Source organism: Berkeleyomyces rouxiae, assembly GCF_048999995.1.
Source record: "Berkeleyomyces rouxiae strain 22BRR77 chromosome Unknown BrBRR77_ptg000012l, whole genome shotgun sequence".
Taxonomy (NCBI): domain Eukaryota; kingdom Fungi; phylum Ascomycota; class Sordariomycetes; order Microascales; family Ceratocystidaceae; genus Berkeleyomyces; species Berkeleyomyces rouxiae.
The window spans coordinates 1,457,125-1,481,077 of NW_027396502.1; the positions used below are offsets into that span (position 1 = coordinate 1,457,125).

General features: G+C 55.1%; 5 protein-coding genes across 5 annotated transcripts; 4 read left to right on the forward strand and 1 right to left on the reverse strand.

Annotated features, from left to right (window-relative positions):
- Window positions 1–602: 602 nt before the first annotated feature.
- On the forward strand, window positions 603–6,199 carry BROUX77_007722 (uncharacterized protein; the record flags this gene model as incomplete). The annotated part of the gene is made up of 3 exons (XM_073752847.1): window positions 603–892; window positions 960–6,106; window positions 6,168–6,199. The coding sequence occupies 3 exons, from the start codon at window positions 603–605 to the stop codon at window positions 6,197–6,199; spliced, it is 5,469 nt and encodes a 1,822-aa protein (XP_073602015.1).
- Window positions 6,200–6,739: 540 nt separating this feature from the next.
- On the forward strand, window positions 6,740–9,294 carry BROUX77_007723 (uncharacterized protein; the record flags this gene model as incomplete). Its single annotated transcript, XM_073752848.1, has 2 exons — window positions 6,740–6,821; window positions 6,971–9,294. 2 exons carry the CDS (start codon window positions 6,740–6,742, stop codon window positions 9,292–9,294), a joined length of 2,406 nt encoding a protein of 801 aa, XP_073602016.1.
- Window positions 9,295–9,819: 525 nt separating this feature from the next.
- On the reverse strand, window positions 9,820–11,078 carry BROUX77_007724 (uncharacterized protein; the record flags this gene model as incomplete). The annotated part of the gene is made up of 3 exons (XM_073752849.1): window positions 9,820–10,338; window positions 10,395–10,495; window positions 10,577–11,078. 3 exons carry the CDS (start codon window positions 11,076–11,078, stop codon window positions 9,820–9,822), a joined length of 1,122 nt encoding a protein of 373 aa, XP_073602017.1.
- Window positions 11,079–11,664: 586 nt separating this feature from the next.
- On the forward strand, window positions 11,665–14,101 carry BROUX77_007725 (uncharacterized protein; the record flags this gene model as incomplete). The annotated part of the gene is made up of 4 exons (XM_073752850.1): window positions 11,665–11,934; window positions 12,016–12,355; window positions 12,418–13,702; window positions 13,786–14,101. 4 exons carry the CDS (start codon window positions 11,665–11,667, stop codon window positions 14,099–14,101), a joined length of 2,211 nt encoding a protein of 736 aa, XP_073602018.1.
- Window positions 14,102–15,060: 959 nt separating this feature from the next.
- Window positions 15,061–16,413, forward strand: BROUX77_007726 (uncharacterized protein; the record flags this gene model as incomplete). Its single annotated transcript, XM_073752852.1, has 5 exons — window positions 15,061–15,216; window positions 15,367–15,408; window positions 15,499–15,604; window positions 15,661–16,267; window positions 16,341–16,413. 5 exons carry the CDS (start codon window positions 15,061–15,063, stop codon window positions 16,411–16,413), a joined length of 984 nt encoding a protein of 327 aa, XP_073602019.1.
- Window positions 16,414–23,953: the final 7,540 nt, after the last annotated feature.

Genomic DNA, 23,953 nt, shown 5'->3' on the forward strand with positions numbered 1-23,953 from the left:
CCTGGAAGGCAACTGCCCCCTTCTGTAAATACGTAACTGCCTTGGCCTCCTTTCTCAAGCAGGAATGTGGCTGTTGTCAAAAAGCAGACACTAGAAAAAAATCTCTTCTTTTCTTTTCCTTTTCTTTCCTGCGGCCCATCCCCTGTCTTGGCTTGACTGTTTATTTTATTCTTTTCCCTTTTTTTTTTCTCCCCGTTCTGTCTCGTCTCTCGATAGTGTGCGTCGTCTTGTCTTTATTGCAACGTGCACGACAATCCCTTCCACAGCCAAAAAGAACCGTCGTTCGCTTGCTTGTCGTTTACTCTGCCTTTCTTCACCTTCGCTCTCATCTCAGCGTCAAAGGGGGACATCACTCGCTCTGTCTCATCTTGATTTCTGATTCCTGTTCTCATCTTAACTCTTTTCTAATTTGCCTTGGCCCACCACCTCCAGCCCTTTGGCCACGCCCCTTTTTGCACACAACAAAATCGTGTCCGGGCCACCATCACTGGAAGCATCTTCACGTCGTCGTCTGCCTCGATCTCCGTCCTCTGCTCCATTGCCGCCCACCAGCTTCGACCCCCCGCCTCTTCCGCTCAGCTCTGGGCGTACCCTCCGTCACCATGAGCCACCAGCCAAATGGAGGCCCTTCACAGGCGTCTCTGCCGTCTCTGCCGGCCCATTTGCAGTCCGACACGCAACTAACCTCGCACTTGGCTTCGCGGTTCTACGCCTCACAGCCTACAGCCCGCCTGTCTTCCCATGCCCTGATCGCCCTCAACACATACACCTCGTCGTCTAAGGGAATTGACGGCGGCCGGGAGGGCAGCACTCAGGCCGGCGCTGAGGAAATCGCAGACCGCGCTTTTATCCGCCTCGGCAACCGCTCCGAGAACCAGGCCGTTGTTTTCCTGTAAGTAGACGTTCCCCGCGTACCGTCTTCTCTTTGGCCGCGTACTAACCACGTGACCCTGCCACAGTGGAGAGTCTGGCTCTGGAAAGTCCACCCTCCGTAGCCATTTCCTAACCGCCATCCTCGGCAAGTCCTCGACTCCTCTGTCCAACAAGGTTTCCCTGGCAGCTTACGTCTTCGATTGCTTGACCACCACCAAGACTGCCACCACCTCCACTGCCTCCAAGGCTGGCCTCTTTTACGAGCTCCAGTACGATACTGCCACAACCACTAACCCCGTCCTCATTGGTGCTAAGCTCCTTGATCATCGTCTGGAACGGAGTCGTATTACCGACGTTCCCACCGGCGAGCGCAACTTCCACATCCTCTACTACCTGCTTGCCGGTACAAGTGATGCCGAGCGTTCTCACCTCGGTCTGGATAGCCCTGCCAGCTCGCCCACCAGATGGAAGTACCTCGGCCACCCGACCCAGCTCAAGGTTGGCATCAATGATGCCGAGGGATTTACTCTGTTCAAGAATGCCTTGAAACGCCTGGAGTTCCCCCGTAGTGAGGTCGCCGAGATTTGCCAGGTCCTGGCTGCCATTCTCCACATCGGCCAGCTCGAGTTCCAGACCACCTCCAACACTTCCGTGACTGCCGATGACAGCAACGGTTTCTCCCACGAGGGTGGCACAACCACCACGACGGTCAAGAATACCGACACCCTCGGTATTGTAGCTGCTTTCCTGGGTGTCAGCCCTGCCGATCTGCAAAACACCCTAGGATACAAGAACAAGATGATTCAAAAGGAACGTGTTACCGTCATGTTGGATCCTGAAGGTGCTAGATCTCACGCCAACGAGTTGGCACGCACACTGTACTCGCTGCTCATTGCCTACATCGTTGAGAACGTCAACCAGCGTCTTTGTGCTAGCGAGGAGAGCATCGCCAACACCGTGTCAATCGTTGATTTCCCTGGTTTTGCCCAGCAGGCCTCGACTAGTTCATCCCTTGACCAGCTGCTTTCCAACGCTGCCACGGAAGCCCTCTACAACGTCACCCTCAACAACTTCTTCGAGCGCAAAGCCGAGCTCCTCGAGTCCGAGGAAGTTACTGTTGCTGCAACCAGCTACTTCGACAACTCAGATGCCGTCAAGGGCCTGCTTAAGAGTGGTAACGGTCTCCTGAGCATTCTGGATGATCAGACACGTCGTCACCGTACCGATCTTCAGTTCCTTGAATCCCTGCGCAAGCGTTTCGAGGGCAAGAACCCCGCTATCGTCCCCGGTGCCGCCACCGCCAAGCTGCCCGGCAGCAACTTTTACACCGAAAACACTGCTGCTAGCTTCTCTGTCAAACATTTTGCCGGCGAGGTCGAGTACAACGTCCAGGGCCTCATCGAAGAGAACGGGGAGATCGTGTCCAGCGATCTCATGAACATGATCAACTCCACTCGTAGTGAGTTCATTTCCCAGCTTTTCGGTCAGGGCGCTCTCCAAACTATTGGCCACCCCCAGGAGAGCTCTGCCGTCATGCAGGCCAGCATTAGCTCCAAGCCTTCCCGCCAACCCAGTGTCATGTCTCGCAAGGGTCGGAGCCGTCCTACACCTCGTGAGAAGACGGACGAGGACGCTGGCGACGGGCGCAAGACTCGTGCCTCGGAACAGGGTGCTTCCGGTCAGTTTTTGGCTGCTCTTGATAATGTTACACGTGCTGTCAATGATATTGGGACAAACGCATACTTCATCTTCTGCCTGAAGCCCAATGACCGCAGAATAGCCAATCAGTTTGACAGCAAGTGTGTCCGGACTCAGTTGCAGACATTCGGAATCGTCGAAATCAGCCAGCGTCTTCGGTCCGCTGACTTTAGTTTGTTCCTGCCCTTTGGCGAATTCCTTGGGCTCTCTGACGGCGAAACCATCCTCATGGGTAGCGAGCGTGAGAGAGTAGAGTTTGTCGTTGATGAGAAGCGCTGGCCTAGCAACGAAGTTCATGTTGGTTCGACTGGTGTCTTCCTCAGTGAGCGTTGCTGGATGGAAATTGCCAACATCACCAGTCCCTCTTCCGGAGGTCTTTACCCTATTCCTTCTGATCATGGTGAGCACCCGCAGACTCGTACAGATGCCACAGCATTCGCCGCCTCGAAAGAACGACTGCTTTCTGGAACCAGTACTCCCCAGTACGGCGAAAAGAAGGGCTACTATGGCGACGATGCTCGGTCTGATGCAGGTGTGTCCACCTTTGGTAACGGTGACATGTTCAAAAATCTGGAAACTCGTGAGCAGATGCTTGAGCGTAACGAGGAGAAGAAGATGGATGAGGTTGAGGAGTTCCGTGATAGTCCGAGCCGCAAGCGATGGGTCATGATTGTTTACGCCATGACCTGGTTTGTTCCTGATTTCCTCGTACGAGTCTTGGGCCGCAAGCCCCGAAAAGATATCCGTGTTGCATGGAGAGAGAAGCTTGCCATTAACATGCTGATTTGGTTCGTCTGTGCTGTTGCTGCCTTCTTCGTTGTCGGCTTCCCTCTGCTCATCTGCCCTACGCAACATGTCTACGGTACTGCCGAACTTTCATCCCACAACGGTGACGGTAACTCAGCCTATGTTGCCATCCGCGGCTTCGTCTTTGACTGGGGCAAGTTCCTCCCTCGCCACTACCCTAATGTCATCGAGTCAAGACGTCTCCTGAACTACGCTGGTACCGATGTTTCGGGCCTGTTCCCCGTCCAGGTCAGCGCCCTGTGCACAGGAATCAACGGTCCGATCGATGAGCACGTCGCTCTCAGTTCCCGCCTTGTCAACGTCACTGGTGCAGCTTCTGTCATTGGTGATAAGGACAACACCTACCAGTTCCACGACTTCCGTGCCTGGACCAACGATTCTCGCCCAGACTGGTACTACGAGCAGATGACCATGCTTCGCTCCCGTTACTACAAGGGACGGGTTGGTTACACCCCTGGAACTATCAAGAGGCTTGCCGCCGCTGGTCGCCAGATTGCCTACATTGGCGATGATGTCTTCGACTTTACTGAGTACAATTCCGGTGGTGGCCGTACCTACCAGGTCGCCGATGGTGACTCTGTTCCCGATGATGCCCTGAGCCAGACGAGATTCATGTCCGACAAGGTCCTCTCCATCTTTAGTAGCGCGGCTGGTGGTAACGTTGGCGAATTCTGGGACCAAGTTTCTCTCAGTGCTACGGATAAGGTCAATCAGTGGACTTGCATGAAAAACCTTTTCTACGTTGGTGCTGTTGATTCGCGCAATTCGTTCCGTTGCAAGCTTTCTGACTACATGGTCCTGGCTGTTTCAATCGCCCTGTGTATCATCATTGGTTTCAAGTTCTTTGCTGCCCTTCAGTTCGGAGGCAAAACCATGCCTGAGAACCTGGACAAGTTTGTCATGTGTCAGATTCCTGCCTACACTGAGGACGAGGAGTCGCTTCGTCGTGCCATTGACTCTCTTGCTCGTACCAAGTATGATGACAAGCGCAAGCTCTTGGTCGTTGTCTGCGACGGTATGATTATCGGACAGGGAAATGACAAGCCTACACCTCGCATCGTCCTTGATATTCTGGGTGTTCCGGAGAACATTGACCCTGAGGCGCTGAGCTTCGAGTCCCTCGGTGAGGGTATGAAGCAGCACAATATGGGTAAGGTATACTCCGGTCTTTACGAAGTCCAGGGTCACATTGTGCCGTTCCTGGTCCTCGTCAAGGTTGGTAAGCCCTCCGAGGTCTCTCGCCCTGGTAACCGTGGTAAGCGTGATTCTCAGATGGTCATCATGCGCTTCCTCAACCGTGTGCACTACAACCTGGCTATGAGCCCCCTGGAGCTTGAGATGTACCACCAGATCCGCAACATCATTGGAGTCAACCCTGCATTTTACGAGTTCCTGTTCCAAATCGACGCCGATACGGATGTAGCTGCTGATTCTTGCAGCCGGATGGTATCTGAGTTCCAGGATGACACCCGTCTGATTGCCCTCTGTGGTGAGACTGCTCTGACCAACGCCAAATCGTCAATTGTTACCATGATTCAGGTGTACGAATACTTCATCTCTCACAACTTGGCCAAGGCCTTCGAGTCCCTATTTGGTTCGGTCACTTGCTTGCCCGGTTGTTTCTCCATGTACCGTATTCGTGCGGCCGACACTGGCAAGCCTCTCTTCGTCAGCAAAGAAATCATCGAGGATTACTCGACCATTCGTGTCGACACACTGCATATGAAGAACCTGCTGCATCTGGGTGAGGATCGTTACTTGACAACCCTTCTCATCAAGTACCACTCGCGCTTCAAGACCAAGTACATTGCCTCGGCCAAGGCTTGGACCATCGCGCCTGATTCCTGGGCTGTGTTCCTTTCGCAGCGTCGTCGTTGGATCAACTCTACCGTCCACAACTTGATGGAGCTCATGCCCATGAACCAGCTCTGTGGTTTCTGCTGCTTTTCTATGCGCTTCATCGTTTTTGTTGATCTCCTGTCCACCATTGTCCAGCCTGTCACCCTGGCCTACATTGTCTACCTCATTGTGCTCATTGCCAAAGACTCTGGCACCCTACCGTTGACTTCGTTCATCATGCTGGCTGTCATTTACGGTCTGCAGGCCTTTATTTTTATTGTGCGCCGCAAGTGGGAAATGATTGGTTGGATGATTCTTTACATTTTCGCCATGCCTGTCTTCACGTTTGCCCTCCCGCTGTACTCGTTCTGGCACATGGACGACTTCAACTGGGGTAACACCCGTGTTGTTGCTGGCGAGAAGGGCAAGAAGGTTGTCATTTCGGATGAGGGCAAGTTCGACCCGTCTTCCATCCCCAAGAAGAAGTGGGAGGAGTACCAGATGGAGCTTTGGGAGACCCAGACTGCGACTGCTAGAGACGATACGCACTCGGAGGTTTCGGGCTACAGCTACGCCACCAAGGCGCAGGGTCCCATGTCGGAGTACGGTGGCAACCTGGGCTCCTCCTACGGCCTGCCCCAGTACGGCTCCCGTATGTCTCTGGCGCCGTCGCACCTTGGCGACAACCGCAACAGCACATACGGTGGCTCGCAGTTCTTCTCTCCCGAAGACATGGTTGGCCTGCCCAGCGACGATGCCATTCTGGCCGAGATTCGCGAGATTCTCCGCACCGCCGACCTGATGACTGTCACCAAGAAGGGCATCAAGCAGGATCTCGAGCGGCGGTTCGGTGTCCCCTTGGACGCCAAGAAGCTGTACATTAACAGCGGTAAGCTTTTTATTCCACCACCCTCTTCTATTCGGGGATGTCTTGCTAACATTGTAAACAGCTGTCGAGGCTTTGCTTTCGGGGCAACTGTAAACCGGGCGGCTCCGACCCCCGCTGCTGCATCTACACCCCTCCCGCATATCTAATGAGTCGAGATGTCGAGTATTTTTGCGTCTTGGATTTTTAAACTTTGATTTTGTGTTGCTTAATCTTGTCTTGTTGTTTTGTTGCCATTTATACAGCGCATTGTGGTTAGTTTGTATTATTTTCACTTTTTTTTTATTTTCGTCCTGGTCAAAAGCAGAAGAATATAATTGCCTGTTGAACATTGGTGCAGCCTTGTGATGATGTCACGCCCGGCCCTGTAGCCGTTGGCCAATCAGAAGCTGTCCCTTTCTGCCCTGCATTTTTCTCCATGGTGGGGCACGAATGACCCCTCCAATCAGGCCGCAGATTTACAAGACGGCTGCTTAGTGGCTGTATATTTTTCTTCTTCCTTTTTTTCACTTGTGAAATTGTGAAGATCATCAAGTCACCAGCAGCACAGAGCTTTTTCTTTTGTTGTGGAAGCCGTTTCTGTCTGCCTTTTTTCTTTCTCGTCCATTAATTGTTTGCAAATCGCAGCCAGCCACCATGGACGTTTCGCCAAACGGGCTGGCCCGTTCCAATCTCGTGACTGGCTCCGCTGGCGGCGTGGATGCGGCGACTAGATACGGTGAGTTGGAGTGTCTCTCTTGTCCGCGGGTGGCCATTGGCTACCGCTACGGCCCGGCATGTTGCCCGCTTGTCGCGGGCAGCGTGCGCCGAGCGAGCCCGTAGATAACCCCGACACCGGTGCTAACCCTTTTCATGATTTTGCTACAGACCTACTTGACCTCTGGCACCAGTACCGTAATGTTGCTCTTGTAGTCTTTGCCGTGCTACTCATGGGCGTGCGGGTGTACTTTGCGACGGAAGAACGTGAGGTGCTTGTTGCGATTCCCAAGGTGCTCGACGAGAAGAAGAAGAAGCAGCTGAAAAAAACCGAGGCCGAAACCACACTGGAGAAGCCTCTGACCAAGACTGATGCGGTCGCCAAGGCCCCGCGCGAGAAGAAGACGGCCGGGCCTAAGCGCATTGTCGGCGGTCTGCCTAAGCCCGGCGGTGCCGGCGCCGGTAGCCAAAAGGACGCCAGTGCGTCGCCACTAGCCCGCGGCCGCAAGCTGCAGCCGCTCGTATTCTACTCATCGGTGACTACCAACACGGAGCGCATCGCGGGCGCCTTTCTGCCGCAGCTCAACGACGCGCTGGCGAAGCTGGACCTGGGCGAGGCGGCGAGCGCGCACGTGAGCCTGCTGAATGCCGAGGCGCTGGATCTGGCGCAGATTGACTTTGACGACTACTTTGTAGCGCCGCCGGCGGCCAAGGCGGGCGTCGAGCTGGTGTACTTGTTCCTGCTGCCAAGCTACAATATCGATACCATCAATGATGCCTTTTTGCAGCATCTCCAGGAAACGCACTACGACTTCCGCATTGACACGGCTGCGCTGGCGGGCTTGGCTGGGTACTCGGTCTTTGGCTTTGGAGATCGCGAGGGCTGGCCTGATGAGAACGAGGGTTTTTGTTTCCAGGCCAAGCAGCTTGACCGCTGGATGGCAAAGTTGACGGGCGGGAAGCGTGCGTATCCCGTCGGCATGGGCGACACCAAGACGGACTATGAGGAGCGTCTGGCCGAGTGGCTCGAGGGTCTGAAGGATGTCTTTGTGCTGATTGGAAACACGGGCGGGCTCGGCGAGGGGCTGCCTGGCAGCGGTGATGCGGACGAGAGCGATGTCGACGAGGGCTCTGTCGACGAAGACGAGGACAACGAGACGTATGTTGACGCAGCCAAGAAGAAACGCTCAAGTGACGACTTGGGCGATGTCGAGGACCTGGGCAAGCTCATCAACGGCTCTGCGGGTCCTGCGCCTGATGCTACCGATTTTACTAGCTATGGCACCGGCAAGAAGAAGACGGCTGCCGCGGCTTCGCTGCAGAGCGCTGCCAAGGAAATGGTCCCCATCAACTCGCCCACGTACAAGTCGCTGACGAAGCAGGGCTACGCCATTGTCGGGTCGCACTCGGGCGTCAAAATCTGCCGCTGGACCAAGTCGGCGCTGCGGGGGCGCGGCTCGTGCTACAAGTTTTCCTTTTACGGCATCAACTCGCACCAGTGCATGGAGAGCACGCCGTCGCTGTCGTGCTCCAACAAGTGTGTCTTTTGCTGGCGCCACGGCACGAACCCCGTCGGCACCACGTGGCGCTGGGTCGTCGACCCGCCCGAACTGATTTTCGAGGGCGTCAAGAAGAACCACTACCAGAAGATCAAGGTGCTCAAGGGCATGGCGGGCGTGCGCGCTGAGCGCTACGCCGAGGCCCTGCGCATCCGCCACTGCGCGCTGTCGCTTGTCGGCGAGCCCATCTTTTACCCGCACATCAACGAGTTCCTGGCCATGCTGCACCGCGAGCACATTTCGTCTTTTCTCGTGTGCAACGCCCAGCACCCGGACCAGCTGGCGGCGCTGCAGGCCGTCACGCAGCTGTACGTGTCGATTGACGCGTCGGACCGCGAGTCGCTGCGGCGCATCGACCGGCCGCTGCACCGCGACTTTTGGGAGCGCTTCCAGCGCTGCCTCGACATTCTGCGCGCCAAGCGCAACAAGCACCGCACCGTCTTCCGCCTGACGCTGGTCAAGGGCTTCAACATTGACGAGGAAGTCGACGGCTACGCGGACCTGGTGGCGCGCGCGCTGCCGTGCTTTGTCGAGGTCAAGGGCGTCACATACTGCGGCACGGCGACGTCGGCCAACGCGGGCCTGCGCATGCAAAACGTGCCGTTTTACTGGGAGGTCTGCGACTTTGTGCGCGCACTCGACGCCAAGCTGCGTGAGCGCGGCCTCGACTACGGCATTGCCGCCGAGCACGCCCACAGCTGCTGTATCCTGCTTGGCAGCGGCCGCTTCCGCGTCGACGGCAAGTGGCACACGCAGATTGACTATGACAAGTTCTTCCGCCTCGTCGAGGAGCGCGGGCCCGACGGCGACTGGACGCCCGAGGAGTACATGGGCGCCGAGACGCCCGAGTGGGCGACGTGGGGCAACGGCGGGTTTGACCCGCGCGACCAGCGCGTTGACCGCAAGGGCCGGCCGATTGAGGTCAAGAAGGAGTGAAGGAGAGGAGTGATGAAACAAAAGAAAAAAAAAGGGAAAGAGTAACGCGGTCATGCGGCTTACGAAGAAAAGTCCGGTAAATGGGTTCTACACTGGGTTGGGCGATTTGTTTTTACGTCTTTGTAGTTTTTTCCGGGTCTATGCGCCATCCAATTCATAACAAGAGTAAGAAAAACATGAAAAAAAGAGGATACTATACAATCAAGTGTTACACAGATGCCAACTCTGCGGCCCAGAAGCCCAAAGAAGCCAACTCAAGAAGAACAAGAAAGCAGTCGAGAAAGAAACAAAAAAAAAGAGAGAGAGAAACGGCCTTCCTCAACAACATCTACACAACAAGGAGAACCAGGGAGCAAGGGCAGGGCACTGCGTGATATTGGTGCTCAGATATCAACGACAGACAGCTTCCCTGCTCTGATCCAAGGCGGCTCTGCTTGGGGGGGGGGGGGGGGGGTTTCTTTGAATCTTTTGCTTTGTTTTTTTTTGCTTCTTTGTTCTGTTTCTTTTCTTTCTTTTTCCCCGTTTTTACTCCATGTCCGTGGACGATAGCGACGCAACGCTGGCCTCAGTCGAAACCGGCGCAGACACAAGCTCGGCCTCGCTGCCGGCGTCCTCGCTGTCCGACGTCGGGGCGTCAGGGACGGCGGGAGCAGCAGCGGGCTCGGTGGCGGCAGTCTCTGCGGCAGGCTCAACCTTGGGCTGGGCCTCGGCCTCGGCTTCGACCTTGGTCTCAGGCTCAGTCTCAGCGGCGGCGGCGGCGGGAGCCTCCTCGGCAGCAGCAGCCTTCTCAGCAGGCTCGGCGACAGCCTCGGCGCTCTCGACGACCACGGGCTTGTCGCTCTCCGACTCCTCCTCGAGCTCGGGCTCGACCTCCTCCGGGTCAGAGTCGACGTTGCCCGAGACGTCTTCGACGGCGCCACTAGCGGCGGGCGAGGCGCGCGCACTAGCGGCGGCAGCAGCAGCGCCGGGGCCGGGGCCGAACAGCGAGGAGCTGGACAGGCCGCCGTCCAGTGCGATGATCTCGGCAAGGATATCCAAGACGTGCTGTGGGGGAGTTAGTGGGTGCGGGTTGACGGGTGGGCAGACTGGCGGAGACGAACCTTGGGCACGGTCTGGTCGTAGATACGGATCAGGTCCGACGGGGTGGGGTAGACCTTGAGAGCCTTGTAGAACGCCAAAGCGGCATCAAGGGCTTGCGCAGCTGGAGAGCAGGACATCTAGTTAGCGGGGCCTTTCTTCAGCAGAGCTAACCGCCGGAAAAAAAAGAAAAAAAGCGACTCACGGTTAGCGCTGAGCTGCTCGCCGATCGAGACATGCTCCATGAAGTAGGCCTCCTTCTGGGCCACGTCGGTGGGGAAGCCCTGGGCCAGGGCCTGCATCAGGGCAATCTTGACGCGCTGGCGCTTCTCAAACACGTCGGCATCGGCCTTCTCGCGCTCGACGCGGGCCTTGCGCCGCTCGTTGCGCCGCAGCGACCGGCGGAACTCGGAGCTGCCGCGCCGCATGTAGTCAAAGTAGATGACGTAGGCTGCCGAGAGAGCGGCCGCGGCCGGAGCCGTGGCCGTAGAGGTTAGCAGGCGGTTCATTGCGTGCGGAGGAATCCCGGCGTCAAGGGCCGTGGGGCCGGATGGGCTGGAGCTGGGCTGGGCTCGTTTTGCCTCCCCGCCCTCCTCCTCTTCCCTTCTCCCCCGGACGGCACAGGACATCGGCATCGGGAACTTACCAACGAGGCCGGCCGCGGCCGTGGCCACTGAGGCCTTCACCACACTGGAGGTCTGGACCATTGTGAGTGAGGATTTGTGTGTGAATTTTGCGAGACGCAGCTTCAAGTGTGGTGAAGGTCGGAAGAGAACCCAAGGCTGGGAGCACCAGGAAGAAAAAAAAATGATGCTTGACGCCTAACCCTAGTGACCCTATACCGAGGGTTGAGCCGGGGTTAGAGTGAGATGGGGCGGGGAGGGCAACCGACGAATAAAGACCGACAGTGATTCTACAAACACACAAGAGACTGGCTGGAGATACGAAGACACCAGCCGAGAAATAATCTGTCATGAACTGTTGCAAACCTTCTCGCGTCTTGCAGCCTGAACGATGGCAGCTCGGCAGCTGCAGCTAGCTGTCTCTCATATGCGCTGTAAGCATGGGTAATACTCGGCAGATCCGCTCAACCCTAGCCCCGCAACCCCAGTATCACCGCCCAGGTCGTCATGCTTGTTTCAAGGCGGCTAAGCTCCAGCAATATTGCCAAATAGCAAATCACAGCTCCAGATTCACAGCCTCGAAATCACAGCTCACCGACCGCTGTCTCTGCGCCAATATAATCCCGACGCCGCCCCTGATTGGCCTGTTCTTTTCGACACATCACACGCCATGTCGCTCTCGCTGCGGAGCAGCAAACGAAAAGGCGGCCGCACGCCCATCTCGGCCAAGCAGATCTCGGGCCCGATTGTGCAGTCGGTCCCCATTGCCGCGAACAATGCCACCATTGTGGCCGGCTCGGGTGCCAGCCTTCCCAGTGCTCCGCGCTCAATTCCTGCGCCAGCCATGGCGCCAGGCCCTGGCGCCGGCCCGCCAGTGGCTGCGGCCGGCGCTGTGGTGCCCGAGGCGCGACGCCGCATGGCCCCGCCTGCGGGCGACAAGGTGCGAGGTGTCTTGGTGTTTTGTGGGTGATGAGTTGCTGACGTGTTCTACCTTTGGGCGAGTTCTTGAGGGGGTCTGCAGACTTCAGACTTAGTAAAACGCCGCTACTCGACTCGATTCAACAATACAAATACACCCGACTGGGAGGCCGGCGCCCCTTCCATGATGCCGCCAATGCCGTCGATACCATCTATGCCGTCAATGCCCGGCCCGGGCCAGCAGCCATACGAAAACAGACCACGGTCCCGGAGCCGGGGTGACGACCAAGCAGCAGCTGTCGGAGGGCCTCGGGACCGCGAGAGGAGACCACCGCCATCCAGGGGCGGGGGTGGCGGAGGCGGAGGCGGCGGAGCAGGCTCTGGGACAGGACCCCAAGTTGACCTCAAGGCCCTCCGAGACCCGAATCTTGTAACGGACCAATGTGCGCACTTTCTCAATGCGTATGTGGGGTTTTACTGTGCTAACATACTCTTATTCTTCTAGACGTGACTAGTGTCCTGGCCGAAGCTACGGACGAGGAAATCCGCAACTTTGAAGAATCGCTGCGCAAGGTCAAATCACGAGCGGCCTATGCGCTCCAGCAAAACGTCATGCAGAACCGTACACAGATCATCAAGATTAGTAAGGAAACCGAAAAGCTTAAGACCGAGATGCGCACGCTACGGAACCTCATGGCCGAGCTCAAAGTCAATACCATGGCGCTCCGCACAACTTCCTCCAAGCAGAACAACGATCTTGGAGGAGTCGATGGCCTGGCATCTGGCCTGGATGCCGGCATAGGCAAGCCCATGAGCAAAAAGGACAAGCGGTCGTCGATTACAGACCGCAGCGCGCTCTGGAACTCGCAGATGCAAGCACTGTATAAGAGCGTCGAGGGCTCGCAAAAGTTCTTCCCTAGCTCGCTCGGTCGCCACGTGCTACAGAATGGCGGGCCGTGGATCGAGCTGGACAATGCAACGTACAAGTCGCGGCGTGCTATGCAGATATTCCTGCTCAATGACCATCTGCTGATTGCCTCGCGCAAGAAGCGCAAGACAGACGGGCCCGACGCGCGCGGACCCCCTACAAAGCTCGTGGCCGACCGGTGCTGGCCGCTGCTCGACATTGAGGTCGTCGACATGGCGGGCACGGGCGACACGTCGGTCGGGCGCAGCAAACTAGCCGATGCGGTCATGGTCCGTGGTGTGGGACAGGACACATTCATCTACCGCACCGAGAGGCCCGAGAGCCCCGACAAAAACCTACTGATGCTCAACATCCGCAAGGCGGTCGAGGAGCTGCGGCGCTCGCTGCAGTCTGAAATGGAGGCCAACAACAAGGCCAAGGACACCATCAACTACTTTGCCTCGCGGGACCCGGGGCTGCTGCAGAATACGGAGCTGCTCGAGACGCTGTCCGACGTCAAGGACATGCTGATCGAGGTCGACGGCAAGCAGCACAATCTACGCTGGGTCGAGAGCCAGATGGACGAGCTGGACATTGACATTTCGCTGCAGAGCATTGAGCCGGCGGTCGCGCGCGTCGAGAAGCTGCGGGCGCTAGCGCGCGGGCTCAAGACAAACGTCGTGGCGCAGGATTTCATCACGTTCAAGGTCGAGGAGCGCTGCGGCAAGCTGGCGGAGCTGATTCTGCGCAGCCTCGAAATGACTCACGGGCTGCTGAGTAAGACGCAGCAGAACGCCAATTGGCTTGCGCGCCTGGGCTTTGAGGACCGGGCGCGCGAAACGTATCTAACGGCGCGGCGGGAGATGGTTCACACACGGTCACGGTATGTTGAGGCGAAGAGAAGGGCGGGCTGGTTGGTGTTATTTGACTGATGAACTACTGCTAACCGACATCCTCCCCCCATAGGCTCTGCATCTTCCAAGGCGACCTGCACATGTACATCTGGGAGATTTCGTTTGTCTACTTCAAGATCATCCAGCACACGGTCGCGACCTTCCAGGCGTGCTTCCCGCCCGTCATGATGAGCGTGTGCGTCAAGTGGGCCAAGGAAATGGTCGAGGCGTTCAACGAGATCCTGGCGCGGCAGCTGAGCAGCACGCAGCGCGGCGGCGACGAGTGGAACGAGTGCATCGCGCGCGCCAAGGAGCACGCGCGCTTTCTAGGCGAGGTGGGCTTAGACTTTGAAAGCCTGGTGGGCAAGAACCTGGTGGGCGGGCAGTGAGGCGAGGGGGAGACGGAGACGACGGACGGCCAGATAACCGACACCCAGGTTAGAGTGGGTTAATGAAAGCATAATGACTGCCTGCGAGACAAAGCCTGTAGAAGATTTCCAGCGCCACAGACCAAGGCGGCTCGTAGAAACACAAACCCACGAGACTCGGCGAGAGCTGCTCTTCCTCCGAAGCCCATGGCTGGCCGCGGTCAAAAGCGGGGCCATTGAAGCTCCATTCTGGCTGGACGCTGTGGAGTAGCTTTGCTGTCCAGAGTGGAGCCTGGGCGCTAGCTTGGAGGGTGGCCAGCCCAGAGCTGCAGGCCCCTGGGACGCTCTGTAATTTAGGCTAGTCACTCACCTGTGTGCGCTATAATTTGAGCCCTGAGCCCGCCACCGTCCCCTGTAACTGAGAGCCGGCGTCTGTCTTTGCCTCTTCCCCTGGAGCCGGCGATAGCTGCCGCGCCCAATCACAGGCGGCTATTGCTGGCAGGCCCCCCACTTTTGCCCCCTCCCCCAGCCTGGGCATCTCTTGGGCTGGTCCAGCTTCACTTTTCCCCCTTCATTTCCAAACACGCCAAAAAAGCATCGCCAAAAAATCGGGCTTCAATCCAACCAGAAAACAAACATCATCGCGTGTTGTTCTTTATTCTTCTTCTTTGTCCCTTTCTCGTGCTCTTTTTTACTCTACTTGACGCTTCATAATCCGGCCGTCGCTTTTTTTTTTCTGCTGGCCTCCTGTTCCCACGACGACGACGTATTTTCTTTGCTTTGCCTGCTTGGCCTCTCTAGTTCCATAGACTGAAATAATCTCGTTCCCTCCCTTTCCCCCCCTCACACGCCTCTTCTTCTCGACACGCAACAACCGACAGCCGACGAAAAAAAAAATCTCTCTCCATCGCCAAATTCATCTCCCCGCCATCGTCGCGCCTCCTGTCTCCATCCCGCCCGCCCCCTTCACACCGCCCACAATGGACACCAACATGGAGGACGTCGTCAGACTGCCGTCCAGCATCCCGCTGCAGACCCTCGAGCCCGCCACATTGCCGACTGTCGACGGCTGGATCGAGAGCCTGATGGCGTGCAAGCAGCTGAGCGAGCTGGACGTGCAACGGCTGTGTGAAAAGGTGCGATCAGACCACGCTCAATAAGTCCACATAGCCTTCCGGCCGCCCGCCCCGTCTCCCCCGTCGGGCTGCCTCCCAGACTGCCCAGTCCAAGCAGGCCCGCCCGCCCGATCCAATTCACCATACTGACCACCTCATCGCATCCTACAGGCCCAAGAAGTCCTTCAGAACGAGTCCAACGTTCAGCCAGTCGTAGGTCCAACCCTCGCTCGCGTCTCGCCTCGCTTCGCCTCTAGCCGCTCTTGACGCCACGCCACGCTAACCTTCCCCCGCCTCTCGTAGAAATGCCCCGTGACTGTGTGCGGTGACATCCACGGCCAATTCCACGATTTGATGGAGCTCTTCAAGATTGGAGGCCCCAACCCTGACACCAACTATCTCTTCATGGGTGAGTGCTCCTCGTCTCCTTGGTCTTTGTGCCGTGCTGACAACCCCTTGTCCCAGGTGACTACGTCGACCGTGGCTACTGCTCCGTCGAAACCGTCACGCTGCTCGTGGCCCTCAAGATCAGATACCCGCAGCGTATCACCATTCTGCGCGGCAACCACGAGTCCCGCCAGATCACCCAGGTCTACGGCTTCTACGACGAGTGCCTGCGCAAATACGGCAACGCCAACGTGTGGAAGTTCTTCACCGACCTCTTCGACTACCTGCCCCTCACGGCCCTCATCGACAACCAGATCTTCTGCCTGCACGGCGGCCTGTCGCCCTCCATCGACACGCTCGACAACATCCGCGGCCTCGACCGCATCCAAGAAGTCCCCCACGAAGGCCCCATGTGCGACCTGCTCTGGTCCGACCCCGACGACCGCTGCGGCTGGGGCATCTCGCCCCGTGGTGCCGGCTACACCTTTGGCCAGGACATTTCCGAGGCCTTCAACCACAACAACAACCTGACCCTGATTGCCCGCGCCCACCAGCTGGTCATGGAGGGCTACAACTGGTCACAAGATCACAATGTCGTGACTATTTTCTCGGCTCCCAATTACTGCTACCGCTGTGGCAACCAGGCTGCCATAATGGAGATTGACGAGCACCTAAAGTACACCTTGTACGTTGCCCTCCTCAGTTCTGTCCTTTTACTTGTGTGTGTCTCTCTGCTAACCCCGACCTTCCCGTGACAGCCTGCAATTCGACCCGTGTCCCCGTGCCGGTGAGCCCATGGTTTCCAGAAGAACGCCGGATTACTTCCTGTAGACACAGCAAATAGTTATCTTTCCATCCTGTGTTTAACCTGTATTTCGTCTTCCGCCCACCTCATTTTACCTTGTTCTTTTCATGATATCAAATTCATTTTTTGTCCCTTTTTTCTTTTCTGGCAAAAAAAAAGGAAAAGCCGAGGAAGAAAGAAAGAAATCAAATCCAAGGAAGAGACTCCAAGTCAAAATAAAAGAGAAAAAGGAAAAAAGAATTGTGCCTGCCTCTTCCTTGTTGGACGTCAGTCAGTAATGTTCGATCTGCTTTGCTGGCTATCTGTCTGTACATCATGTGATTTGTGAAGAGTAGCCGAAACATGGACGACCGAGTAGACGGGTGTCGTGCTGGATGCAGAGGAGCTTGGCGTCGTAGAGGATAATAGTCAACGGAACTAGATGGGATATCCCCGTTCATCGCCTTTACATCCCGTCATCTGGTCCCGGTGACTTGCATCTTGGCCGCCAAGTCCAAGTTCCGGGCCGAACGTCGTCTGCATGTATGTATGTGCATGTACCGACGTGGGATCTTAAACTCCAAGCTCACAAGCAGATATTTTCCCTTTGCAATCCAACAAGAACAAAAAAAAAAAAAAAAGAAATTCACGTCAGGGCGCGGCTGGTCTATATGCGCCGTACTCTAGCATTTCGTATCCGCCCCCGTCTTTCTCTCTCTCTCTCGCTCGTATAGACCAGCACAGCCAATCCGCTCCTTTGCCGTCCCGCATCGTGCCGCCGGGCCCGTGTCGTTTGGAATATTAAGCGGTACGAAAGGGAAAAAAAGGGCCTCATCATTAGAAACAGAATGATCAGGTTAAGAGAGAGCGGCCAGAGTCAACCGCGCCTTCTAGAAAGCATAGATGCCCTTGTTTCTCCCTTTGTTTTTTTGTTTTTATTTTTTATCATTTTCTTCCCTTGCTACCAAGCGGCTTGGGAAGAGAAGAAACGTGATGGAGAGTCAGATAGGCACCAACTAGTAGGTATAGCCTCCCTCCCTTCGCCGGAGATACGTCCCGAGAAGTCTCGAGATGCACTGCTCTACGCTACACTACACCACATAGCGGCATGCCATAATGTCCTATTCCGCGTCACTTCAGAATGCCCACGTAAAAGAATAAAGACAGACCGGCAGGCCGCAGGTTTGCGTCTCCTTTGGGGGTCCCTGCGACGAGGGAGACGGGGGGGGGGGGGGGGGGGCAAAACTGGGAGTTGGTTGGGTCTACACGGAGTGACTGGTGGTTGCAATGTGATGGCATATATTGCGTCGGGCATCGCCGTGTAATTTGGCAAAAGTTCATTGTCCCCTCGAAAGCCAGTTATGTCCTGTAATCCGGGGGGAAGGGGAGGCGTCATTCCATTCCAGCGTAGTCGGCTTCGATAAATGCTTCTTCAAGGGGTAGAAGTTCGCACAAGGGATCGAGTGAGTGTCGAGAAATGGAAGGCTCAGCGTGGCATGTATGTAGCTAGTCTGGCATTCTTTCGGTGTGGTGTTTTTGCTAGCCTTTCCCTCGTTTGACTCTCCCCCCCTCCATTATTAATTGCAGTCGTAGAAAAAGAATGTGTCTCTTGTCGAACAGTCTAGATATGCTATGCTGTAAGACGCTGCCGACCCGTGTCATAATAACTAACGGATATGAAGTGTGAATAAACCGATACACATATCGCAGAGGAGAAGCGTATGATGAAAAAAGGGCTCCACTTGGTTTGTTTGAACTCCATCATTCCTAAGGCCGAGCCTGAACCAGCCAAGCCAACGGGCCTAGTTGCTTATATTCTTCTGAGGCCGCAGGTTATTAGCGATATGGCAGCCGAGTAGGGGGATCAAGCTCCAAGTCAGGCAGGACAGACAGAAACACCGAAAGCACGTACGGCCATTTAGACTCGCCTGGCGAGTAGTAGACTTGTTTTTTGGGCTTCAGCATATCATAAGAGTTCCACGTGATGCGCCCCCCGGCAAGAGCTAGCTCCAGCCGGCTCAACGATTGGCATATTCCCCCGTAGGCATGCAGTCTAGCCCGTGCCGGTGATAACATGGGCTGTGAGCACGGCCGGCCAAGAAGCTCGGTGGGAGTCGAGGGGCGTGCAAGTTGTTGGTCAGCTTCCTCTCGGTTCTCATTGAGGATTCTTGGCTGACGGACCATCTCTTTTGCTTTCGGCTCTGGATATACATGTAGCAAAGAACTAAAGACCCCGTTCAGCAAGTCTCAGCGGCTCGCTTGTAGTAGGCACTGGTCGCCAAGTCGTTAAGCTCAGAGTCAACGGGCCTTTGTCTTGAGTGTATTTTTTGTGGTGTTCTATATCCGTGTTAGCGCCATGTTGTGGTGAGAACAGAATCACATTGGGAAATAAAATCCAAGGGCGGAAACAAACAGGTCGCTGGACAGGGAAGCCCTTGTGAAAGTTGAGCTCCAGCTTCGGCTTTGAGCCTGGAGTATTGGGACGAGTCCCAATGATGGTCTTGATATTCCGCTGGGTGTCTGTGTCTGTTTCTGTGCCTGTCTATATGTCTCAGCCAGTCTCAGTGTAGCTTGTTGATTTTTGTGAACCACGGGCTCTAGGCTCTGGGCTGTGGACTGTGGGCTGTGGGCTGAGGTTCATCTCGCTATAACAAAATTGCAATTGAACAGAGGCAGCCTTGCGACGTTCAAAGGGATGCCGAAAGGGAGACATGCCAGACGACCGGCGGTGGCGAGGCTCCACGGAAACAGGCATGTTTGCGGAAGAGAAATTAAAGGCGGTATTGGAAGAGAAGGAGGAGGCTTTAGGGTTGATGATCTCGCACAGAAGCAAAAATTACAAATTTGTGATCGGTTATATTCGTGCAAGTAATTACCTACAATTGATACGATACATCATGAGAACGGTAGTTGGCTAGGGTTAGTGGTTGCAGCAAAAAAAGCAACGCAAGGGCTAGGTTTTAATCGAGGAAAAAGTAAAGGCGAAGCGAGGGTCTATGACACATGAAGCAAGCAGCCACTAGAGCCCGGACGTGACTTGGGCGATGCTGATGCTGGGCGTAGATTGGCATTGTCAGCGGCAGATTATTATTATTATTATTCCGTTTTGTCAGCGGCAGAATGAATGCAAGCAAGAGTGCAGGCCTGTAAAACAGACACAAGCCACAAAGTCCCCAAGGGATAGCGACGAGAAATGAGGTGAGTAAGCGGAAGGCGAGCACGTTAAAAGGCGGAGGAAAAAAGCGAGGATGCACGCAGTATCAAGCGGCCGAGAGGAGCAAGTGTGGCTTTAGCTCTGGCTCAAGCTACAGGCTTTACGTACTTGGGCGTAGGTATCCAGCATCCAGGCAGAGGTACCAGTGCAAGCATGCAGCGTCTGGGACGACTTGGCCTGGTGTGATCGTGACTTTGTGTCCCTTGGCAGGATCGCAAGGGACAGACGGAGAAAAGTCTGAGACACACGCACGCAGCAGGCACATAGTTGGTGGGCGTGTTTAAATGGGCAGTATTTTATTGCGTGTTGGTTCTGGGCAGAAACCTGCATACTTGGATGCTTGAACACTTGTATGGGTTGCTGCATCACGATACAGACAGATTGCGCCAGAGATAAGCACACGTGCCATGCTTTCTTCTGCTGCGCTCGTTGGGCTTTTCTTTTTGCTGCAGTGCTGGCCAGCCAGCTGGTGTTCCCTTGCAGGCAATATCCAATGGACCCTGTAGCAATCACAGGCGGGTTGATGGCGTGTAAGAAACTGAGCCCGTCAGGGCAGGCCAGAGCGGCGGGCTGCTGATGGGATGCAGTCACAGTCCGCAGTAGCACTTTGAACTCCATACGTACAGCGGGCCATCTCGAGGATACCCAGACGTGCCAGAAATCCCGTCTGCAGATGGCGTTGGCTGGCAGTTGGCCACCACTCCAGGTTCATGGAGGGGAGGTTGCAATGGCCGAGCCTGCCCCGCTTTTTGTCAAACATCAGCTCGATGGCAACGCAGCAGGTGGGGCTTGTGGTTGGAGTTGGCAACTTCCACAACAAGCAAAAAACTCAAGATGTGTGGGTGCAGGTATTTGAGTAACTACCCTACCTGCCTGCAGCCATACTGGGAGACTAGAGTCGTACTTGGATGCATGTGCATGCATGTGCATACAGCTTGTACCTGGTACCTTGTGCTTGCTTGTATCTTGTACCTTGGACAAGCATTTGTGCCTCTGCACCAGCTCACCGCTTGTTTCTTTTGCTCTCTTTCATGCATCCTCACTATTAGCAGCTGCATTCTTTGCTTCCTTTTTCTTCTTCTCTTTCTTGCTAGTGCGCCTGGGCTGAAGCGGGAGGACACGCATTTGGGAAATCACATTGGAGCTTGGGCTGTCGTGGTGGCTGCCACGCTGTGAGGCCTGTGGTGTGGTTGTTTCCTTTTGCTTTTGGCACATTCCGATTTGGTGCAACCCAAGGTTCTCTCGGTCAGCGGTCAACGGCCAGGACAACCCTAAATGTCTCGGTCAATGTTGTCATTGTTCGCGTCTTCGCTCTGAGGGCCGAGGGAGAATTCTCAAAAAGAAAAGAATAAAACAAATAGAAGCAAGACACAGTATCCCAAAGGGGCAAGCCGGAAAATTCGTCTGCCAAGATCTCACCGAGCTTGAGCTCTGTCCTGTCCCGAGGTTCGCCAGATTTTAAGAACGACAAGGCGAGAGATAGAGGGCCCTGACCCTGATTCTGGCCCTGACCCTGTCCCTGAGTCGGAGATGGACCCAGCTTGCATCATCACACACTAGCCATACCATGTACTTCTTCCCAGAGTGTGAGGTAAGTGGCGCTGGCTGACCAGTCGGTCTCTAGATGGACACGGCTTCCATCATGTGAACCTCGATTCAACACATATGTATGTACATACATCAGCTTTTCCAGCATGGGATCTCCTTGCCTGTCACTCTCCAACTAGGCCCATGCCTCTTCCATGCCTCACTAGCGCACCACCCAGTCCGAACCCTGGACCAACTGAGAGCATGCGGCCGGGGTGCAATGGATTTGGTTCCTTGTCGGGCAAGTCGATGTTGTAGTGCTAAAAAAGACTTGGGCGCAGGCTCAGCTCCGGCGATAGTTCTCAGCTGCCAATGTCGACACAGACAGACAGACACTGATCATTTGACAGTGGCTTTGGCGTGTGGAGGCTCATAGGCCAGCCAGGGACTGGCCTATCTACACCACACCGACAGAGCCTACGCCAACGCCCGATACACAACGCTTCTGCCAAGGCGCCTGTAATCACTCACCACCAGCACCACGGTGCTCTCTCTCAACGCCCACGTTGGCTCGCACGCTAGCCCGCCCGCCCACGTTCTCCGCTGTGTTTGTGCACAGAAACAAGGACGGGGGGCGCCAAAACAAAAACGCCCAGGCCGCCTGTGGCTTCCCGTCCACCACTAGCAGGCCCCCTCTGCCAGTAATGTGTCGTGGCTTACAGGCGTACAGGCTTACAGGGCTTTTGAACATGGCCCCGCATCTAGCCGCCGCACAGAGCACAGGGCACGCTGCAGACAAGACGCCGACAACGTGGGAAGGCGAGCGAGGCAATGTGACAAGCAACCATGTCCCATATGCACATCCACACAGCAAGATCGCCAGTCCATGACTACACAGCATACACAATCAACTAGCAGCACTGACACAGTCTCTGGCTCTCTCAAAGAATACCACTTTCTGCAAGTCTGTCCTGCCCGTCTCTCAACAGGCTGGTTCCTGTTCCTACACAACAAGCCCATCCTAACAAACCCTTTTCTTTGCCTTATTTGTCAACATCCCCCTCTCTAACAGCGAAGAGTGCGAGAGCCAGGCGCAAACCATATCTCTCCGCCTCGTCTCGTCTCGTCTCGTCGCGTCTTTCGTAAGCCACCTAGGAAAAGAAATGCACAGACAGCAAAAGCCCGGGCACTGAGAACCCGGCGCTAAGAGCGGATCTACTTGTACAAGTGTGTATTTGCGCCGATGATGTTAAACCTTAGCGTGGGCCGTCTTGCGATTTCCCAGCAGATAAACCACGTCCCTCTCTTCATGTTTTGCTTTCTTTAGTGCCCTCTCCGTGTCACACCGAGTGTCGTCGTCGCCCATCTTAGTTCCGCCCCCCATCGTCAAGGCAAGGAAATGAGACCGCTGTCTTGCTGGGATGAAGGGGCTTGGAGGAACTTGGAAGCAGGCCAGCCAGCTCAAGGATTTTTTTTCACTATCTACTCGAATAGGACAAATAGGAAAGACTCCGCACTTTAGCTTTCCGCCCATGCCCACAGGCCACGGTCTGGGCCTCACGATGAGCCAGATACAAGTAAAGTACTACTACCGACAAGCTCGGATTTTCGTGCTCTATCCAAAAAAGGGGTGCTGTAGAGAAGGGGGAAAAAGACAATTACATTAACACCGTCTTCAGCTTGCCGTGACTTTCCAGCTTGTGTGTATCTACAGTCGCAGTCGTAGTCGTGGTTTGAGTTTGAGTTGTATCATGTCCATGCTCATATCGGCATGGCCCCGGCCCTGGCCTGCCGACCCAGACCCGCACAACACAATGACTGCAAGCTTCTTCACGCATATATGTATACTACCAGACAAGTTACCGTTGTCACTATCACACAGACAGCGTTCCAGGAAGTTGTGGTCGAAGATATTACACATGACTAGTTACAACTATGCATGTAACTATGCAGATATTCATAGAAACATGTTTGTATAGCGACTGCTTAACTAGCTAAATATGCCTGTGCTTCTGCCTGTGCTTGGACTCCCATCGGCAGAGAACAAGCCCATCTCCACTCTGATGGCATGCCGAGTGTCCACCCACAACCGCATCTCTAACACGGCACATCACGCGTTAAACATCCGGCTTCAAAGTACGAGCAATCTCTCGTACCCCGTATTGGAAATCGTATCTTGAGCCAAACATTCAAGTAGTTCTGGTCCTTCTCTCCTCTCTTCCCCCCTTCATCTAAACACCAACTCTCAACTCCGACCGGACACTTATATACAACCCGCAAGGAGATAACATCAACTATATCAAACCGACCGAGCGACGAGAGGAAACAGAAACAGAAGCAGAAAGAAAAAAAAAACTCAAGATCCTCCCGGTTAGCCAAGAAAAAAGCCGAACAGACAGTCCTGAAGAAACCCAAATTTTGCGGTTTGAGAAAAAAAAATACAAGAAAACTGAAAAAGTCTTAAACTGTCGCGTGTTAGTAGGCTTCCTTTCCTTCTTTGACGCGCTCTGATTGGCTGTTTTTACGAACCGGCCAGGAACAGGAACAGGAACAAGAACAAGAACTACTTGGAATCCGCCTACACCAGGAGCACACACATGATTCATCATAGTACATGTGTTTTTTTTGAAGCTACCGGCGACTAAATATGGGCATTTCCGGACTCTGACTAATGTCTCCATCTAGCTTCTCTTGTTCTGTTCTTCAATGGCCTGACTTTGTCATCAATGGGCTGATGGCTTTGTATAGGCAGCTTTTTTTGTCTAAACCTGAAGTGAACAAGTCCCCTGGAACAACAAGGCGAAGACAGAAAAAAAATGAAGGGAAAAAAAAAAGAACCAACACTA